The 20853-nt window shown below is 39.7% G+C and overlaps 1 protein-coding gene across 5 annotated transcripts in view; it reads right to left on the bottom strand.

The window, feature by feature from the left end:
- The window catches only part of LOC123963570 (cilia- and flagella-associated protein 54-like), a 28994-nt gene that overhangs the window by 7356 nt on the left and 785 nt on the right, over nt 1-20853 (bottom strand). For 2 of the 5 annotated variants that reach the window (XM_046040498.1, XM_046040500.1), the window contains exons 2-52: nt 20721-20826; nt 20011-20160; nt 19595-19760; nt 19346-19404; nt 18736-18879; nt 18213-18326; nt 17829-17930; nt 17163-17355; nt 16921-16992; nt 16670-16782; nt 16458-16569; nt 15933-16018; nt 15686-15823; nt 15261-15408; nt 15040-15095; nt 14728-14856; nt 14319-14547; nt 13965-14098; nt 13337-13534; nt 13132-13224; nt 12837-13025; nt 12450-12568; nt 12208-12355; nt 11840-11995; nt 11605-11727; nt 11151-11267; nt 10788-10905; nt 10206-10298; nt 9997-10123; nt 9738-9840; nt 9462-9550; nt 9138-9335; nt 8791-8963; nt 8550-8704; nt 8128-8337; nt 7662-7861; nt 7405-7540; nt 6908-7037; nt 6643-6804; nt 6333-6542; nt 6023-6110; nt 5681-5851; nt 5508-5574; nt 5143-5328; nt 4961-5047; nt 4739-4858; nt 4354-4401; nt 3824-3965; nt 3182-3342; nt 2913-3061; nt 2684-2804 (exon numbers count right to left, since the gene is read on the bottom strand). In XM_046040498.1, coding sequence (XP_045896454.1) covers nt 2684-2804; nt 2913-3061; nt 3182-3342; nt 3824-3965; nt 4354-4401; nt 4739-4858; nt 4961-5047; nt 5143-5328; nt 5508-5574; nt 5681-5851; nt 6023-6110; nt 6333-6542; nt 6643-6804; nt 6908-7037; nt 7405-7540; nt 7662-7861; nt 8128-8337; nt 8550-8704; nt 8791-8963; nt 9138-9335; nt 9462-9550; nt 9738-9840; nt 9997-10123; nt 10206-10298; nt 10788-10905; nt 11151-11267; nt 11605-11727; nt 11840-11995; nt 12208-12355; nt 12450-12568; nt 12837-13025; nt 13132-13224; nt 13337-13534; nt 13965-14098; nt 14319-14547; nt 14728-14856; nt 15040-15095; nt 15261-15408; nt 15686-15823; nt 15933-16018; nt 16458-16569; nt 16670-16782; nt 16921-16992; nt 17163-17355; nt 17829-17930; nt 18213-18326; nt 18736-18879; nt 19346-19404; nt 19595-19760; nt 20011-20160; nt 20721-20826 — 6838 coding nt within the window. The remainder of the gene's footprint in view (nt 1-2683; nt 2805-2912; nt 3062-3181; nt 3343-3823; nt 3966-4353; nt 4402-4738; nt 4859-4960; nt 5048-5142; nt 5329-5507; nt 5575-5680; nt 5852-6022; nt 6111-6332; nt 6543-6642; nt 6805-6907; nt 7038-7404; nt 7541-7661; nt 7862-8127; nt 8338-8549; nt 8705-8790; nt 8964-9137; nt 9336-9461; nt 9551-9737; nt 9841-9996; nt 10124-10205; nt 10299-10787; nt 10906-11150; nt 11268-11604; nt 11728-11839; nt 11996-12207; nt 12356-12449; nt 12569-12836; nt 13026-13131; nt 13225-13336; nt 13535-13964; nt 14099-14318; nt 14548-14727; nt 14857-15039; nt 15096-15260; nt 15409-15685; nt 15824-15932; nt 16019-16457; nt 16570-16669; nt 16783-16920; nt 16993-17162; nt 17356-17828; nt 17931-18212; nt 18327-18735; nt 18880-19345; nt 19405-19594; nt 19761-20010; nt 20161-20720; nt 20827-20853) is intronic. The other 3 variants (XM_046040502.1, XM_046040501.1, XM_046040499.1) reach the window with 3 other exon arrangements.

Here is a 20853-nt window from a genome sequence, read left to right as displayed (position 1 = left end):
CCCCCCCCCCCCCACACACACACACACATATATATGATTCGACTAACAGTCGACTTTAGGTAACACTTGACAATTCTTATTTGACTATGTAAATCCTTAGTCGGGGACAGCCCTAATGTCTTTTTTTCTTAGGCTTCTTTGTTTTCTGGAAATTCCATTTTGGTGTGATTGAATCGTACCGAATCATGATGAATCACATCGTTTAAAACTCATTGACCCCGAGGTACTTGAACTCCTTCACTTGGGATAAGGACTAATTTGAATTTCGAACAGGGGAACCACCACCCCGGTTTGCCACTCCATGGGCACTGTCCCAGACTTCCACGCAATGTTGAAAAGGTGTGTCATTCAAGACATCCCCTCCACATCCAAAGCTTTCAACATTTCTGGACAGATCTCATCAACTCCAGGGCTTTGCCACTCTTGACTGGTTTGACAACCTCAGTGACTTTCTCCAGGGAAATTGACAATGATCCCCATTTATTCTCCTGCTTTACCTCTACCATAGAGGTTATGTTAGTTTGATTTAGGAGTTCCTTAAAGTGTTCCTTCCATCGCCTAGTTATCTCCGCAGTGAAGTCAACAGTGTCCAATCCTTACTACCACCCCACTCCCCGAAAGGTGCAGAAGTTGCGGACAGAATCGCAGAATTTGACAATAAAAATGGAATCAAAATGTAGGCTTCAACATGGAATATCATGGAATCTGTCAAATGTGGAAGCATTTTATAAAAATAGGGATGTTCCCTAGCATTATAAGTAGGGCTGGGTGATATGGACCAAAAAGTCATATCCCAGTACTGTTAGGCAGAACTCCTGTATAAAATATATATCGGTATTGTCTGCTAACTTGGCTGTGTGTGAGTGTGTGAGTGTGTGGGTGTGTGGGTGTGTGTGTGTGTGTGAGTGTGTGGGGGGGGTCAGTTTTAGGGGAATGTTTTTACTGTTGGTAGGAACTTAGCTTGTTTGTTATTTCACCGTTTTAATTATACATCATTCTCCACCTTATTTAAATGTCACTCACTTATTGAATCTGCCTCCTTCAGTTCTCTTCACACTCACAGACCTAATGTACCTCTCTCTCTCCCAGGTAACTTTCTCCATCAGTAGTAGGCTACGTTGTATAAAGTCAAAAAAAAAAAACTTGTCTTCTGGACTTTTTCTCCTGCCATTCTGTTCACAGCAGCAGCTGCACCGCATGTTAGCAAAACCAACGTGGTAGCTAACAAATTGCATCTGCACTATTGTGTTCACTGTCGCTTTACCTGGTCTGTGCTTCTAAAATATCCACCTCTAGTGTTATTCATCCACCTAATGATTACACACTCTTTATGATGGAAAAATGTGCTGAAATTGTAATTCAGAAAAATTACAATTAAAATCACAGAATTAGAATTAAAACAGAATTCTTAGGGCCCTATCCACGGTCTTGTTGCCCAATTTCTAAATGTAGCAGTGACGAGCCTAAACCAGCAAAAATTTGTGTGCCAGTTTATGACACCATGTATACGTAACATGTCTGCTCCGCAACACTAGTAGTATCGAAGGGTGCCCCCCCCCCAAAAAAAAACAAATCCCAGGGGAAACACTGGCTTGGATGGTTCCCTGTTTCCCTGAATGCAGCCTTTCTGGTGGCTCTCCACCTCGTGCAAAAGTTCCGGCTCCTTCCCCCACAAAGAGGTGATGTTCCACATTCCCAGGGTCAATGTGGTGTTCCACCGTTCTCTTTCAGACAGAGTGGTTTACAGTCCATCTCAGGATGGTGTCCCCTTTACGTTACTCTCCGTTCTTCAACCACAAAGAGGAATTATTTTACTTGCGGAGAAGGAAAGTTTATGACCACTGTCCACATGTCAGATGTTCTTCTTGGACACAAAGAATGTTGGATGTGTGGACATATTGCCAGGGGTGGATCAGACATACAAAAAGATTATATGTGAGGTGTATTGCAATAGAGGGCAAAAAGTGTGATGTGGATGATGCAGAAGGCACCGGTGACCAGTAATGTTGTATTTGTAAATCTGTAGCTGTCCTATTAGTATGTATAGTGAATATGCATAGTTTTGAATTGCATTAATGGAATTTCTTTTTATGTTTCATTTTCTACACTTGGAATAACTAATGAAAAAATATCAAAATATTAAAGCATTCTAATTACTTTCTGTGACAAACTGTAAGGTAACACAATCCATGCAATAAAGAAGTGTTGTTGTAATGGAATCTGTGTGTTAAATAAATGAAAGTTACTTCAAAGACAATAGTGATACATATTGAATGCAACCTGTTGTTAGTGCTTTTAGCTCACTGTGTAATGAGAAACAAAGTGTTACTGTTTTGGTACAAGAGTTGATCCTGAGATGTGTATGAAGTGCTTTATTTCCATTACTACATTCTGGATATAAGGTTACCTGTTGTGCTGAGCTGCATGTTAGTACAGAGTACTGCCTGAACAATGTTTTAAAAGTGATCTGAGTTTAGAGTAATGTGTGTTACCAATTACAACATTTTAGCTGCAAACACACTCAGAGGTAAAACTTCTTTGTTGTTGTTGTCAGCAGTTTCATTGCAGGTGGTTCTGTTGGTTTGTAATGATGTTATTTTCTGTAATGTTTACAACACAGTACACAGATATATGCTTGAGTTTTGTTCAAAAATCAATCAACCAATTTATATAAAAATGATACCTGTTCACTTCCAGTCTTGGGATGTGGCTCAGACACAGGTTTCTGAGAGTCACGTATGGATCCTCTCATGATTACAGGAGACGTCTGCAGCAGCATCAAAGATGAAACTGCCATCTCAGAACTGAAGATATCAAAATGATCAGGATAGTAGGATGAAACATATTAGGATAGGAAATAAAACATAAGCCTGTAAATTCACACACAGTATACATGCTTAAGGCTGACGTACCTAAGTGCGGCATATCCTTGCTGCAGGTATAGGTTGGCCTTTAGAAGATTGATCTCAATTGCCAGTTCCAGGTTCTCCATTTCGCTACAGGACAGAGACGTGAACCGCTGCAAGTGCAACAAGGAGGAGGCTACTTCTAACAAAAGGAACTACAGCAGAGGAGATGTCAGATGTGGGTAAGTTAGGAAAAAAAAAATTCAAGCAGAAATTACACTAAGTGGCAACTCCCTGAAGTAAAGATCTATTGAAAAATCCCCAAGAAGTCTCACCTTAATTCTTTCTGAAGTAAGATTCTCTGTATTAAGAGTCAGCACTTTTGGTTCTTCCTTCTTTACATTGGAGCCCTCAGTGCCTAGTGCGTCCTGTTCATGGTGTTTTGATTTCACTGAACAACTTGTTATGCTGACACAAGCTTCTCCTTCAACAAAATCTGAAAGACATACCCACTTTGTGCATAAAAAGCAGTTTGATCCGCAGTGACTCTTTCAGAATGAAATCAAATGAGTTGTATTTAAAGTGAATGTGAACATGTAATATATAATATTATGGAATTGGATTAGTATTACAGGCCAGTGTAAGTGCAGATGCATCAGTCGCACACGGCTATGTGAGATTGAATCTCACAAAGTCGTATGCGACTTAGAGGTACTCATATCCAAAATTTGTAAAATGACATTCTACTTTGTTTTTGGTCTTTGACCCACTAAATAACAAATCCTGAAGATAAATTGGTTCTAAGGCATGTTTATCTCATATAGACACACAGACCTATTTAAAGGTGGATATCTGGAATAATTGTGAACACAAAAAGGGCATGGTGCTATGTAAATTAAATGTAAGTCATTTAAATAGTAACACATTTCACATGATCCAAACAATACACCCGTCATAAACATAGGTCGCTTACAGACCTGGCACAGGAGGGCTATGTACAGTGTTACTGAGTGCAAGGACTAGTTGAACACGAGCAAGGTTGATTCGGAGGCACAATGTTGATCCATACAGCGTGCAGACCTCTGGAGCAAAGTCACAGTTCACAAGTTCTTCCAAAGCCTAACCACAAACAAAATATACATATATTACATTTAGTAAGAAAGTTTAGTGACAAGCTTTTTGGAAAATGTGTTAATTTGTCGAATAGTAGCTGAAACAGCAGCACATAGACAGGTCAGCTGGAAGGGTAAGTATTTGTGTGTATAAGTGTGTGTATATTTTTGTCAGTGAATTCATATGAGTGTTTGGCTGATTTGAATAGATGTTTTTAAATGTCTCAGAAAGGCTGATGGGTTAAAGATATTAGGTAAAAGCAAAGAAAACTGCACAAGCACCATACAAGCTCTGGTAGTATGGTTAGTCCTTTAATGATTTCTTATATAATTACACTGATGAAATGCCCCCAGAAATTGTTAAGAAAGTTGAAGAAATCCTACATAGAAAGTACCTCTGCATTGTCCAGGAGAGACTTGTTGCTGTAGAATGTCTTCACAGGCTGCACAATAAGCACATTTTATGATATTTATTCAAATGTTGACATGTACTGTATGAACAATACTTTCAATACTGAGCAGACAGTCCGTCTGCCACTAATATTTAAATTAGATCAGAAGGAACCAGTCCATAGATCTCTCCAAGAGGGTGGTAGGCAAACAGCCCATGTGTTCACATATTCCATTAAAATTCAGATTTACAGTATAATAAACACAAGGTTAAAATTCTAACTAGAAGTCTACATAGAATATGTCAACAATAGCGACCTTTTAACATTATCAGTTTAAACAAGCTAAGCGAGAAAAAGGCAAAGAGAGAACGTATGTGTGTGTTCATACTTGAAGACTGTCTTTGGCGATGAAGTGTCCATAAGGCAGAAGGACCCCTTTTCCCTGTGTGAGCTGAACAGATTCCTTTACAGCTTCAGTGAACAGACACAGTTCAGTAAGGGCACGTACCTGCAGAAAACACCCACCCAGATGAAAAATTCCACTAGAACCATGAATGGAAAAACATTGACATGTATGTATAGAAGAGAACAAGACAACACAAATGCTGACCTTAAGTATTTTGCCCTCAACAGCGCGTTGCAAATCTCTGCACCTGGTTCCCACAATATGTAGGTAAAGGGCTAGTATGGGCAGTAGCTAAAATTACAAACGTGAGTTAACACTGAGTTAATTATTTATCTTGAGTAATGCAGTTCAAAATGAGGATAGACAAGCAGCGTTTGTGTGTGTACCGTGATGTGGTAGCCTGTGGTGAAAAGCCAGTGGCAGATAAAGTTAAGGCAGGTTACAATGGTGCCAAGGTGAACCCTGTGGGGTTCAGAGAAAAGGTCGACTCCAGGGAGCAGTTCATCTCCGATGCTGTGAAAGGCGTACTGGAGGTCGGCCTGGGGCTGACCCGGGGAGCAACACAGCACACACTACGGAAGTGGGTCACACACAAGCATGTCAGAAAGAAAGCACACAAACCCACAATAAAACAAGTGTACAGTCATAAGAGCAAAAAACTCTTCTGTCATCATTTCCTCCATAGTGCTTTCAGCAGCAAGTAAAAACCATGCTTATGATGAGAGAGATTAACATCCCCTGGAAGTATTACCTTAAAGAGATGAGCAGACAGGAGACAGCAATTGGTCCGCTGGGTGATATCAGAAGTTAAGATATATCTGTAGATCAAAACACATCCCTCAGGAGCAGGTAGGTTTTAAATGCATATGCTCATAACACATGAACAAGCACATCAAATTAATGACAAACCTCACAGAAACCTACTGTGCAATCTTAGCAGTGAGCTCTGCAGCCTGTAGACATCCCCAAATGCCAGCCTGTTTCAGAGTTTGTTGCAGGGAGCCACCCCCAAAGGACACGCCATCCCATTTGTCTAAAGTGCCTGAGCTCTGTAAGGCACAATCTACAGCTGTACTCCAGTACGAGTGTGCTGCCCTGGAGATAAAACAGAGTCAGGAATGAAATTATTAAAGAATGTAAGGAAAATCCTTAAAAGCTCAACTTACAGAGGGTTGCTGTATAATTACAGGTAAATGGATATAAATAAAAGTCTGTAGGCTTGCATTAACACGCACACACATACACACTTAGCCAATAGATACTAACCGTGTGTTTTCATTGTAGAACTGTAGGTTTCCCATTTCATGCAGTGCCAGAACTCTGAGGGAGTCATGACCGTTGGCCTGAAGATACTCTGAAGAAAGGTTGGGCGGAGATGGGAAGGGAAGTAAGACATTTATGACAGGCTGACACATACTTCATCCAGATATTCTGTGCAATTATCTTGTCATTTAGTCTTTCTATAACACATTTCACTCAGTGTCCCACCTATTGACCACTTCACAATACTTGCCGCGTTTATATAAAGTGTGCTACAGAAGTATTTCTGTGCATTTTAAGTATATTGTGTTCTTACTAATGGAGGTGGAGTACGCAGCTGTGACAGTTGGCATGTGGTCAGGACTGACAGGGAGGCTGTAAAGAGCATTTGGATTACTGTAGTCCTCCTCTGTCAGGTCGCAAGGTTGGATGTTTGGATTGGGCATAACGATGGGACTGAAATCAACCCGGCTTGCGCAGTGGCTGAGATTTCTGCTCTGACAGGGTTGCAACTGTGCTGCAAAGCCTGGAGAGAGAGACACGAGCAGTGCAAACAGTGAGAGTTTCAAACAGTTGTATTCTGAGTGAGTACGTGTGTGTGTCCACTCAATCGGCACTCAACTCACAGGGCTGCGTGTATGCCAGAAGCAGCTGCAGCAATGAGCGACTATGCTGGAAGACCTGAAGAGAATATGGTCTTCTCTCAAGAGCTTGACGGTAACAGCTCAGTGTGTCTTCTACATCCAGAGGAACGCACACAAGGGACATGGATTGCTGTATTTCCGCACCTTAGACACAGAACATACATGAAAGAAACATTATATATGTAAACACAACCTGTCAAAACATGTTGTGAGATTGAAATATTTTGACATGAGGCTGGCTACAAACCTTTAAGATCAACTACGTCTCCAGGAGTGGAGTTTGTGAGTGCTGTTTTTCTACGAATGTGTGGTTGCTGTGCAGGGTAAGGCGTCCACCCACTGAGCAGCTGGAAGCCTGCATAGCTCCTGTAAGTTACCTGAAATATAGAAAAGAGAAGCACCACATATATACACATACAGTACAATATATACTGTACAATGCATAAGTGTACGCAAAACAGATTCAACAGGACAGAAAACACATGATTCTGTGATGCTGAATGATAACTGTACAACCTCTCAAGACATTATCATCAGATTTCATACTTTTCATTTCATTAATTTGTTATATGGCATCATAAACAAAAGCCGAAAAATAAAACGAAGAAAAGCCTGAAAACAATTTTTCTTGAAAATAAACACATACGCCACAGTGTTTCTGTAAAACTGGTTTTTGGCTTGGTTTTTCTCGTTACACTTTGATTACAATGCTTGAACATGTTTCTGTGTGTTGGTATGTGCTACCTGCTTGCCAGTGGCCTTCTGTGTCTTGACATGGTGTGGTTGTGGAACTGCAGGTCCTCCAAAATAACTAACCCTTTCAAGCAGCCTCCTCTGAGCATGGACTAGTAGAGGAGTTACGATCAAGGCATAACGTTCCCTGCAATAGACATATAGATGCAGGCGCATGCATACACACACACACACACATTCCTGTTACTGAACAAAAATATGGCAATGTTAAAAAAGAGCAGTGCTTTGTGTAAATGTATCTTATGCACCGTGTGTATGAGTTGAAAACTAAGGCAAAGTGAGCTAGGCTTTCCCATTTGCCACTGTCATGGAGACGCTCCAGAGTGTGCAACACCAAGGTGCGGACGAAACGCAGGTCCACCTGAGTGCTGTCATCTAGTGGGGCTGAGAAGTGGAGACTGGATTCAAGCTCCTCCTCAGTCAAGTCGCTGTCATACAAACTCCACAGCTAGTTTGGACAAAGATAAAGATGAAAGTCACAAACAGGACCGTGCCATCCTCCCTTTGTAGCTGTAAATGTGTTTTTGTTCAGGTGACAAGATGCACCTGTGTGCACCTCCGTGCTGTAGTGACCATAACAATCATTGGCAGCCTATGGACAAGCTTTGCAATATATATATATTTTTTTTAATAATATATTAGGAAGGAATAATTATGTGTATGATGTTTAAACAAGCAGTTAAGTGTGTGTATATGGCTGTAAGCAACACTTACTCCTAGTCTGTTCAGCATGTCCATGATTAGGTCGGCAGCCAGCACCAGTAGCGGGGTGAAGGTGGTGTGCAGCTGGTCTGCTGTGATGGGAGAGGGAGGTTCAAGCTGAGCAGCTCTCTGTACTAGGATAGAGATTCTGCAGCTTTGCTCCCACACAGTCTGACACACACATAGCAGAGTGGTCCAGTGGCTTCCACGATGGGCCAACACCTGGAAAATATTAATTTTAACAGATACATGAAATACTTTTTTATTATTATAATTATAATTATTAGTAATATCAATAGCACATACAGATAAAATGTAAAAATGTATATGACAAAAAAGTTAACAATGCCTGGATTTACACTGTATGGTCACATGTAATGTCAGCAGTTCTATACTTGTGTGGGAGTGAAAGCCCATGTATGTGTATACAATACCATGGCCCTTTGGAGATGTAAAGCAGCTTTATTAAGTGAGTCAAGCAGCAAGACATCAGTACGTCTATGCATCTTTATTTCTGGTTCCACAGTTTGAGAGGAGTCCTCTCCCTCCTCACAACTCTCCTCTGTGACAGAGTCATCAACTCTGACTGCTGGAAGAAAAGGTTGAAACAAGTGAGGAAACATAGACCAGGTGATATTTTTTCCTTTTAATTCTTCAGTGTGGCATTTTTCTCACCCTCCTTTTCGCTCCTGTCTTTGTGTGCAGCCACGTAATCCCTAAGACGGGAGTGAGGGAAGTCTCTCTTTGAGAGAATCTTATATTCAGAAGACTGCTGTTGCTGTGAGTTCCTCCGCAATAGGACACCAGAGTAGGCCAGAGAGAAACACAAGGGATCTAATTGGCTGTACCTGAAACACAGCACATACAGCTCATAATATTATAGGAATACACTCATGAATATACAGTCATTCAAATCAATAATGACTACACATACTACTATGTCTGACCTCAGATATCAAAAGCAACATTAAATATCTCAAAAAACACAGAAAAGTAAAGTAGCTGGTGTTCTGTTAGTGAACCTGTGCTGCAGGGTTCCTCCATGCAGCTGGTCTAGGTCCTGGTAAAGGAGTGCTAAATGGGCTTGAGCCAAGCTGTAGTTAAGGTGAGACTTCCACACCCTCTCCTCACAGCACATTTTCCTCAGCTGAGACTGCTTCTTGTGGCGTTGCACCATAGATGACATTAAGGTTAGCAGGTTCTCCACAACCTGCATATCCCTACACATACATATAGAAGTAAATAGAAGTCCCAACGCACATTTAGTTATTGTGAAATCACACATATAATTACACAAAAACACAGACATCACCAACACACAGATGAACACACACAGAGATATGTACCTGTTAGTTCTCACTCTCTGAAGCATGCTGTGTGGCTTTTTCTGCTTTAGTTTCTTTCTTGTATCATCGTGAGAAGCTGCATTCTTGTTCTGATTCAAAAAGCAGAACATGGTATTTATATTTGTATTTTATTTTAAGACAAAATTTTAAAATATTATTTCAGCAAAATCCTAGTCATTTATCATTAAAAAGTACATTACAAAGACACATCAGGATATTTTATGTCCTTCTATACATGTATGTGTGTGTATTTTTGTGCATAATTTGTATTTTCACCTGGAGTGGTTCATTTCCTTTTGGAGCCTGACCAATACTTCTTCTTTTACTCTGACTGTTTCCCTCAAGACATTTTGTGGACAGTCCCATCACCTCGTCACGTCTGACAAAGAGAGAACCACTCACATGCTGTAGTCTTTACCAGCGTAGGCAAAACCGCTACCATCAATAATACATTGCAGTATGCTGTATAAGTAAGTGGACAGTAATCTGTTGTTTGACATTTTGAATAAAACAGTATACATTCCTAAAGGCACACCTGGAAAGAAATTCAAATGTGCATTGCCCCCACTTTAACACAAGGTCTGGGTGGCCTTCTTCCATGGTTCTCTGGAGAAGTAGTGCTGCAAACTCAATAAAATATGCCTTGCGTCTGTGCTTCATCACTAGAACACATACACAAAAACACAGGAGCGAATGAACAAGAATACTTATTCATTTATTCAAAAGTATGTGTGTGCTACTTACCATCACGATAGGCATCCTTTAATGTGCTTTTGGAGATCAGCTCATATAATATGGTGGGATCTTCACAGCCAGTCAGCGGGCGTGAAATCTCTACTGAAAAAAAGACAGTTGTATACTATGTGGAGCTTAGGAAAAAATACTATTTGGAGCTATGTGTAACTGTGATATGATCTATTATGCTTGACATAGTGTAGAAAATTGTTCACAAAACAAATAAGATCCTTAAACGTAAATGAAAATGTAATGAAAAACTTGAATCTGTCTTACTAAAGAGATATGTTACATAAGTAGTGATTGTTTTGGTGAATAAGGTTAGAAAGTAACAGCAGACTCAAAAGTGTATTATAAAAGATATATATTTGTTAATACTACTGTATTTCTTTTCTTACTGTCAACTTTCATCTGGTGTGTATTATTTGTTCCCAAAATGTTGATATAAAAGCTATCCTGGCATATTTTAACAAACATGGCTTTAAGTACTATTAACAAGGCAGATGCCACCTTCTTTTTTTAACTTATGTACAGTACTTTCAAAATAAAATCAATTAGACAGGTGTATGTGTGTGTAACACTGTGTGTTACCATTGTCTGCTGTGAGAGCTGCTTCAGGTGTGATAATTTTCTTGTCCTTCCAGTGCAGTGCCTTCAACTGAAAACTTGCCTTCATTTCACCCTTGATTGCAGCATGATCTGTCTTAGACTATGCACACACACCCATGCACACGCACACACACGCACGCACGCACACACACACACACACATAAACACACACACACACACACACACACACACACACACACACACACACACACACAGGAGTCATTTGTAGAAATCTGGAAATACACTGGGAATAGTTTTAATTAAACTTCATTATCTAAAATCATTCTAAGTTTGAGGATAAATCATGAAATAAAGCTACACTTTCCCACTGTTCATTTCACCCACAGTTTCATTGGCAAGTCTGCTGATCTGCAGCTGGGCATCATAGACTTCTTGGAGCAGCCTGCGACCACAGTCCATCACCACAGATGCCATCTGATGCTCCTTGAGCACACGTAATGCCTGGTCATGAAGGATGAAGGATGAGAAATTATTTTCTGGTTGGTTATCATTTGGGATATCTGAGAAGTGTAAGTCACTGTGGATGAGTGCATCTACTAAATACTGAATGTCTATGAATGGCGAATCAAAGTACCTCTACACTTGGTGACACAGTTCTTTAATACAGGCTGGGTGTCACCTTGATGGAATTATACCTATAAAGTCACAGTATTCTTTGGAGGCATATTTTTGTCAATATGAAGGCAAGTTAAGAGCTAATGGTAATTTCTAGCATGCAGTACTCACACACCACCTTTTTAAGACCACATAAACTGTCCTTATACACATGCAGACACACCTTCGACAGATAGTAGGTGATGCAGGCAATCATGTGCATAAATGACCCTGAAGTGTTTCCAGTCCATTTTTGTTTGAGAAGACCTGAATTCTCCTCCAGAACTATCAAGCATTTCTTTAGCACCTGAAAATCAGAACACAGACAAAAGTATAGCAACACATAGTTGTGAATTATTTTCAGCTTGTATTATGTTCCATTGTTAACAAACTAAAGTTGAACAGAAGTTTTTGCATACCTGTACCACAGGGGTGCAAGTGATCTGATGGAAGATTACAGGGGCCAAGAGACTATAACAGCTTACAACAGCTTGCACAGCAGCACTATCATCATTCAACCACAGCGCCAGGTCCATGGCCACCAGCATTCGCTCACACTCCGCTAGTCTGGCTTCCTACATACACACAGGTGCACATCTCATTTATTTATGTTCATGTTAATTCAAAATATATTTTGTTTACATCAATACAAGCAAAAACTGGGCATACAATTTCACACTATGATGAACAACAATAACTATACAACATACTTTTTATGTTACATTCCTTTTGGAAAATACAGATTTGCTGTAGATGCACACAGCTCTATCCAGTTAAAAATGTTTACCTGTTCCCAGATAAAAGGTCCACTGTCACTAAAAGAGTCACAGTAGAGCGATCCTTGAAGAATGTTTATCTCTGTCTCAACAAATATAGAAGTGAGGAACAACTGACAGAGGTGAGGAGATGAGTGTTGCAGGGTCTGGACACGCAGCCTTCAGGTTGGTGAATGGGGATAGAGTAAAAGGAGATTAGCATACGCAAAGTAATTCAAATACCATGACTGTGTGGATATGTTTCCCTCCTTACCCTGTGGTAGCGAGTCTATCCTGTGTGATGTGGGACCCAGTGTCGGGATACGTATAGTGGCTCCACAGTTCCCTGCAGGCTCTCTTTGCTATGGCATACTGCTCTGTTTGATATGTCACCTGAAGGAGAAGTCAAAACCCATACAACCATCATCCTGCTTTTTCTCTTGCTCTGTTGGCATCAGTATGAAGGTGTCCATCAGTTTGACATGGGCCAAAAATCCCTGTGTGTGAGTGTTTCTCCTCGTATGGTCATTACACCTTACCCTACACCCAAATAAAGCGATCTGACCATATGTGTTAGCACGTGTACCCAGCAAGTGACAAGTGTGGTGTGGTGACAAACTAGTGTTTACTTGGTTGTAGTTTTCACTAGAGTGTAGTGTACCTGAGCCAAGTGAACCCACGTCGAGAGCAGTGGTACTGGCATTGATGCTAGCAGTGGGAATGTTGTCACCCCTATGGTGTTGCCCAGTAGCTTGCCCTGGCTATTGTAGGCTGCAACAGCAAACACATATTTCTGGTTGGGCACCAGCCCCTCCACCCTCAGCATGCACTCACCAGAGACTGCTGGTACCTTTAAACATACAAAGTCAGACCTAATTTTAGGGGCACATACAAGGCCATACAAGATGACACAAATGTGTTCCACTAGACCCTTCTGTGAAGGTGATAAAATGTACCATATTTCCAGTTCCTGGCAGGCTGCAGTCTCCAAGGCGGACTTTTCGGTTAATGCCCTCAGCTGCACGGCCACAGAGCTGGTACCAGCACACCTGCAAAGAAACAAAAGCACAAAGAGAAAGATATGTAAAGATATGATAAGTATAGAAATTGTGTTGGATTGTTAGATTAGTAAACAGACATATAATTAAAAGCAAATCTCACTTGTCCCTCCAAGGTATAAGGTGCCGGGGCAAAGGTAAATGAGTGGTCAGTGCGTGAGAGTAGAATTGGAGGAGGTGGAGGGTTTTCTTCTTCCTCCTTAATCCCTTTCTCTTGATTTTGGACAAGAGTCTTTGGGATAGTGGAGATATACAGTTTTCTCTCTTCCACGCCTGCTTTCTCTATCAGGGTGGAGGCCTCCTGGCAAGAGCACACGGACGAACCAGTTGAATATTCATTACATTTCATAGACTCACCTCAATCATCTGCTATCAGTAAAAGTGGCTACATCTGAGGTCTTTCATTTATACAGTATGTAGAGAAATGAATTATGCCATTGAGGCCTGAAGTAAAAGGTTTAAATTCAAACAATTCACTACACTAGTTGGTTTCACTGCCTTAAGTTAGAGAAACAAGAGTTTATTACAGTTAAGCCGTATTAACAGGGTATTGTGTAGGTTATATAGTATTTTTAATTTAAAGATCATATTTTAAGCAAGCATATTTTGCATCTCTTTTCACATAAATATACATGTACACATTTACAAACAAAGGTGCATATTACTGTAGTGCATGTGGAAAGTGTGTAGTTGTGACTGTGTCTAAGAAAGTGCGCATGTTTGTGTTTTACCTCTAGCAGACTCTTGATTTTGTTGCTGTTATTTGGCTCCATGCTGTTGTACACCAGCAAGGCTTTCTGGATCAGGAAAAGGGCCTTGGACACCTTGTTCTTTTTGATCCGATCCAACAGTTTCGACTCTGTGACTATACATAAACGATAAACCACCATATTTAGACCCATTATTTGCGTCTACAAGTAACCATGATTTATTGTTTGAGATTTCAACTTCGTAAATCAGAAAGTGCAAGATCACTCATAAAATTTTAATTGCAAAATTGAGTACAAACTCAGTGTAGGCAAAACGTTACTTCATTCTCACACACCACGCATAAGTAAATTTGCCAGTGCGGCAGTGAGTCTGACCTGCATTTAACTGCAGTAACTTGAGGGATGCCCTGTGGTGGATGATGTCTAGCTCGAGATGAAGGTCGGTGGCAAGAAGGTACACACGTGTGGAACCTTTAATATCTGATTCTGTCTTAGATTCCAATTCTTCTTTTTCTGTCATACTTATTTCATCTTCTTCATTTCCCACTTCTGATGATGTCGGAGAAGATAGGGAGGGAGTCGATGGAGGGAGGAGACTAAATTTCTATCAGAACAAGAAGAAAACAAGTTGGAACAACACTGACCTACTGTATTTTCTGAATCTACACTTATTTCCTGTAGATTTTACACACGTTTTGCATCTGTCCCATTCTATTTATCTAGAATGAATAGACAGACTTTTTACCAACCTCTTTTACATACGTGTGACAGGATAACTGCCTACCTGCATGAAGGCAGAGTCAGTGATTGCTGAGCAATCTTTGGGCAGCAGCAGGGCTGCACCCTTTGACAGAGCTTCAAGACCCCTCTCCACCACCTCACACACCTTCTGAAGCAGCTCTGTACTTGAACTCTACAAGCCACATAAACATACAGATTGCACAACAGTTTTGTTTGCAATATGTTTTTTGTATTTTACTTTGACAGAGTACTGCACATTGGCATTATATGTGACATTTGTCTTCTTATCATATCCATACACTCGAATATACAGAACTATCATTAGATGCTATACACAGACATTCAATCCACATACCCCAAGAAGAGATAAAGCACTTGGCTTCACACCATCACTGCCTGCTTCACCAGCAGCTAGATACAAGACATGAGAATAATAATATTGTCACAGCTTTGGGTTGGGAAAAATGACATGTCTATGTGTGTGTATGTGACTGTGGTGGGAGTTTATCCTATATCGAGTGATATTCTATAAAACAACACAAGATCGAGTACAGAAGAAGAAACCTAATTTCTCACCTGGACAATGTGTTTGATTACTGCGTTCAGCTGCACTCTCTAGCAGTATGGCTACTGTGTGGATCATCTCTGCCATCAGTATGCAGTCAACAGCTGCCAGATCACAGGCAAAGGCCACTTCACACAGCATAGACAGACACCACAGCCACTGCAAATATGACCACAAATAATATCACATACAGATGAACAGAAATAAGTAGAATGTATACATTAAACACACTGTGAAGTACATATACTAAGTTGAAGTATGTGTTTTATCCTGTCCAAATGAATGTTACAGTCCATTTCACAAATCTCACTGTGGAGGATAAAGATAGCAGTTTTATATGTATATATATATATATATATTTTATATGATAATAATGTGCTCCTATTTCAACAACTGTTGAACAGTTCCAGTAATGCTTACCTTTTTAAATACATACCATGTCATAATTATCTAGCTTCTTGAGGTACTGTGTAAACTCTAGGTTTTGCAGCTGATCCCTCTGCATCACCACCTTCACTTTACACCACAGAAATAACAAAACATCCAAAACCAGGTCCACATCTGGCTGCAACTCCTACACAAACACACACAGAATATACAGTCCCCCTCTGAGCTCTAAACTTTAATCTGGACCCTAATACTAGGCAGATCAAAATAAACATTCAAACAACATGGAAACTTACAGGAGTAGAGCTGCAAACAGACTTGTGCAGGGTGTCCACAAGGTTGATGAACTCATCACTCATTGAGAATGAAGATTTGTGTCTTTCTGTTGGAAATATCAAACAACACGACTGAATATAATTCAGAGATACCTGAAATCAGTTTGAGATATTTGGATAACGGAGGCCTAATTCTAGGTTATGAACATAATAACCCTTTTTTAAAAACACACTAATCAGCTAATATTTAACATGAAGTAACTTGCTTATGATACTCAAAAGATTTGACAACAGCACGGCAAATAAGTGAAATAATAACCAGTGGTCCTGATAATTTTGTTCATTTTAAGTATTTTGTTTTAAAGCAACCTCAAGGAATAAGGAAAAGAAGCCAGGAGGCTGTTCAAGGATTAGCAATAAATACTATAGTGTACAAGACTCCTTTTTAGAAAAATCACAGTATCAATATCCATTTCTCTACATAAAGTTTAAGAGGCTTGAAGATCTAAAATTGGTCCATATGTGGCAAAGTTTCATTATTACTACCATCAATCATGTTCTCTCTAGGACGGCTCCTCTGGGAAGACAGCAGACTATTGAAACTGTCAAGTAAAGCAAGCTCCAGCTCTGCCCTCCTGAATGACTGACCTTCCACACCCTGACATGGAGACACAAAGAGACGCTCAAGATCATTAAGAGACACAGCACACATTGACATTAAAAATGACAAATGCAGCAGATGCTTGTGTGCTACTCACAGACAAAACCCGCAGCATCTCTCTGGCAAGTTCAGTAAATGCATCTGGCTGCTTGTACTGAAACAACAGCTTAATGAACCTCATCGCAGACATGATGGGTACTTTGTTTTCTCCTAGCAACACAACACATCACATTACTTTTGACTGATTTCAAACTATTGCACAAAGCAAACACCTTGCAGCACATGATAAAGTGCTGTACATGTTGAGTATAATATGAGATAAAAAGGAGATTGAAAACAGTGACTAACCTGTAATGGCTACATCCATTAGAGTGGATGTTGGTGTCAGTGCACTCAGAGGCTCACTAGTAGTTGCGAGTCCTTCACACATAGGAACATGCAAGTACATTACTCAATACTCACCTTAACTAAACAATTACATTTGAAAAATTCTAAAGCATTTGCAGCAGTGTCATGTTTCTTCTTAACTGTGCACTTACTATAATTGCACACTGCAGAGTGTTTTTCTGTTATGTCCAAGCTTTACTAACCTGATAATATACTGATGCCAGCAGACAGGAGTTCAAGTATCACCTCCTGCAGCTCTCGGTCATCTGGCATCCTTGTCTTCAGTGGCCGTCTGGTGCTGTCCCATAGTGCTTCCAAGATTCCCAAGAATTGTGCTGCGCTGCTGTCAAACAGGCCCATTAGCATGCGCTCTGTTGTAGTACGAGGCCATGGTGCCTACAGTAGATAGAGACAGGCATACCATTTAGGTAATGTAAGAAAAACATTAACTCACAAAATGAGTTGACCACCCAAGCAAACAGCCTGCCACAATTAATACTGATATACAATTAAAATAGAGCTCTCTTGGAGATACCTCTTTAGTTGGGATAAGCCACATGTGGGAAATAGCAATCACAAGAATAAACAAAAGTTGTAACAATTAAATTAATTATACAAAATCCAACAAGAATATATAAAAATAGAATATCACTTTTTCAAAAGGTTTCAAAAGAAGTAGACAGTAATAGAGAGTATGCAGTTATTCACAGCAAACTTAACAAACATACATTTTATTTACCACTTTAACAGGTGTTAGCGTGTGTTTAGCAGTTCTACAACACTGACAAATGTTTTTAAAGTGACAGAGTACTTCAAGATGACAGGTTACACTGAATATGATGACACAGCAGTTAGGTGGATCTTATTACATTGGGTATGTCCTTCAGGGTGCTTCTGCTTTTGATTCTGAGCATGTTTTTGGGCCTCCTTCTGGCCTCAAACACTACACGCTTGAACATCATGGCAGCCAGCTGAAAAGAAAGTGGATGAATTTGATAAAACAAATAGAGCCACTGTTTGCTCTATTCTAGCACAAGTTATTAAAAAAGAAATGTGGCATCTCATGCTTGGTCTGTGTAGACTTCACTTCAAATGGCACTTTAATTGATTAGATACTGTATGATTAGATATATGATTAGATTGGCCTAGTTTTACATTTGCATGTACGATATGTTCCTTGCATGCTTTTGAAATGTGGGAATGATCACCACTATATACCACCATCATATATTTTGATGAGAGGAGTCTCCTGCCTTGATAGAGGCTTCTTTGAAAGCTCTCTGAGTCTCTCTGGTGGTAGGAACTTCATTCTGCTCCTCCATCTTTGCCAGTTCATTGATTTTTCCAAGGGCTCTCCTGGCAAATTCCTGAAAACGTTTTAAGACACACAAACAGCACCACAAATGGGTTATAGGACATTCAGAATAAATCAGGAATTCAGTTTAAGAACCTTTTCTATGTGACTTCAATATGTGAATTATATTTAATATATCATTTCAATTTATGTCCATACATTATAAACATGTCACCCGTATTTTATTTTAACACATTGAAACCTTGAAAGCTAAGCATAAGAAATACATTATTTAGCATGTGTTTCGAACAGTAATATCTTCATACAGCAGATAGATTGCATTATATGGTTCAACGGAATCTGCAGACAGATCAACACCAGGTGACGGTTGGTATTAACAGTATAACTTATTATCAGCCTGTGAATATTCTGTTGAGTGTGTGTGTGTAGATGTCTGGATTCAGATGACGTGCCACTCTCACCTCCGCCTGCACCGCAGCCTGGTTGTCATAGTAACAGTGGCAGACGGCACAGTAGAGTGTGACGATCCATGGCAGATAGTTAGCAGTCATCAGAGGGATGGAGATCTCTAAACTAATGCTTGCCCATAGAAGGTACTCCAGAGCCTGGACAGGATCATAAAGGTGGTATAAAGAAAGGATCATGACACACACACACACAATTTTATCTACATTATAAATCACACAAATTTCTGGTTATATCACATCATTCAATTGGTAAAAGTACCACTCAATTATAGGAGTTGCATGTTGTCATTCTCAGTCACAACACACCAGAAGGAGGATAAGGACTCCAACCAATGTGCATAATAGAATGCATAACTGAAAGCTCACTTTTGAAACCTCAAATACCTTTTCAGTCACAATTAGCGCAAACCAAACCAACCAGTAAGAAAAATCTCCCAGTGGCTCATCATTAAACACTTGACACAACACAATTGATTCACAACTTCTGTCACGTATCATTCTTATCATTTTATCTTTCCATTTAGAGTGTACCAGACATGGCAAAAACTATCTAGATATATCAGTAGTGTCACTTAAGTAACATCTACCATCTATCTCTAAGTACCTGCGCACTACAATTCATGGTCATCAGGTAACGGCAGATGGTGTAGATGTGTAACGAACCTGGAAAAGATAAGAAAGAAAAAGAGAAAAATAAAATAGGAGTTTAGATTTTGCAATTTAACATCAAATACAGTACAATCTTATAACTTCTCTTTAAGCAACAGATAAATCATGACTCAACTCATTCTTCCTAAATTTTCTTTTCAGACAAAAAGCAAATACAGGACAAAATTATATAAGTTGTGCTAACCATTATATATCTGCCAGCAGAGGTGCTCATGTTGCTGAAAAGCCTGCATCATGATCCTGATGAAGTTCAAAACATGCAGCAGTTTAGAGAGTCCCTTCTGGCTGAGGACACTGTGCCTTTTCACCTGCTCAAATATACACAAGGCACAGCCCTGCATTGCACGGATCTACACACACACACACACACACACACACACACACACACACACACACACACACAATTTACATACTGAGATATATCAGATACAGATATCTCAAAATGTCAATGACCTTTCTCCACATGACAAAAACGTCTTGTTTTATAAAACAACGAAGTGCCACAAGCATAGCATGCTTTTCAATTCAGTCAGGCTGTGAACAGTTAAACATTTCACAAACAGAGACATACTGCACACATGCTCACATAGTACAGTGTACCTTCATGGTAAAGATATCTTGGTCTGTATCAAAACCTTCAGGGAAGAAGCAAGCCATGAAGTGGTCCACATCTGTGATGTCAGTTATTTTCACTGAATTGAACTGCAGGAGGTGGAGACTGTAGCCATGCCAAAGAGCCAGTTGGTACAACTACAGATGAAGAGGAGAAGGTCGAAAAATGGAATGTCAGCTGTCAATATGTTTTGCGCAAAAGACATCTTGGCCAACTAAACTGACAAATTATAGGGCCAACTGATGAATAATAAGGACAGGAAAGAGGCAAGGAGTGTGATACAACATTAAAGGACAAGAGGTTGTCAATGTAGAATAAACCATGCAAATTGTATAGGCTCAACAAGTAACTTTCTCTTTTTCATCTCAAAGATGGCTTATATTTATGGCATTATGACAGACATTACTAAAATAAATATATTGAATAAATTTCAACTTAAATTGTTAATTTGTATTATGATTATGAATTATGAACCTGAAGCATTTGGCATCAGGTTATTTATTTGAATGGCTGATATCCTAGTAAGCATACTATGCACAGCACCCAAAACACTGACTATGGTTCCTTTCACCACCCTCATTATACTGATAAAAAATTATGAATCATGGATTTAATTAGTTTTGGATGAAATGCAGTTGGAAAAAGCAGTGAACAGCTATTACTATTAGTAGGTATTATCTAGGCTATGGTGAATTACCTTTATCCCAAATAGAAAATCTGCAATCTGCAGCATGCGCTCCTGGTACAACCTCGAAGGCAGTCGATGTTTGTACTTCTTCCATATCTCCACGAGGATTTTAATCCTTCAAAATAAAAAAGAACAAAAAATG

This window comes from Micropterus dolomieu, linkage group LG23, assembly GCF_021292245.1.
Source record: "Micropterus dolomieu isolate WLL.071019.BEF.003 ecotype Adirondacks linkage group LG23, ASM2129224v1, whole genome shotgun sequence".
Taxonomy (NCBI): Eukaryota; Metazoa; Chordata; class Actinopteri; order Centrarchiformes; family Centrarchidae; genus Micropterus; species Micropterus dolomieu.
The sequence above is the reverse complement of the archived record's forward strand: the minus strand, read 5'-3'. Positions and strand labels throughout refer to the sequence as shown.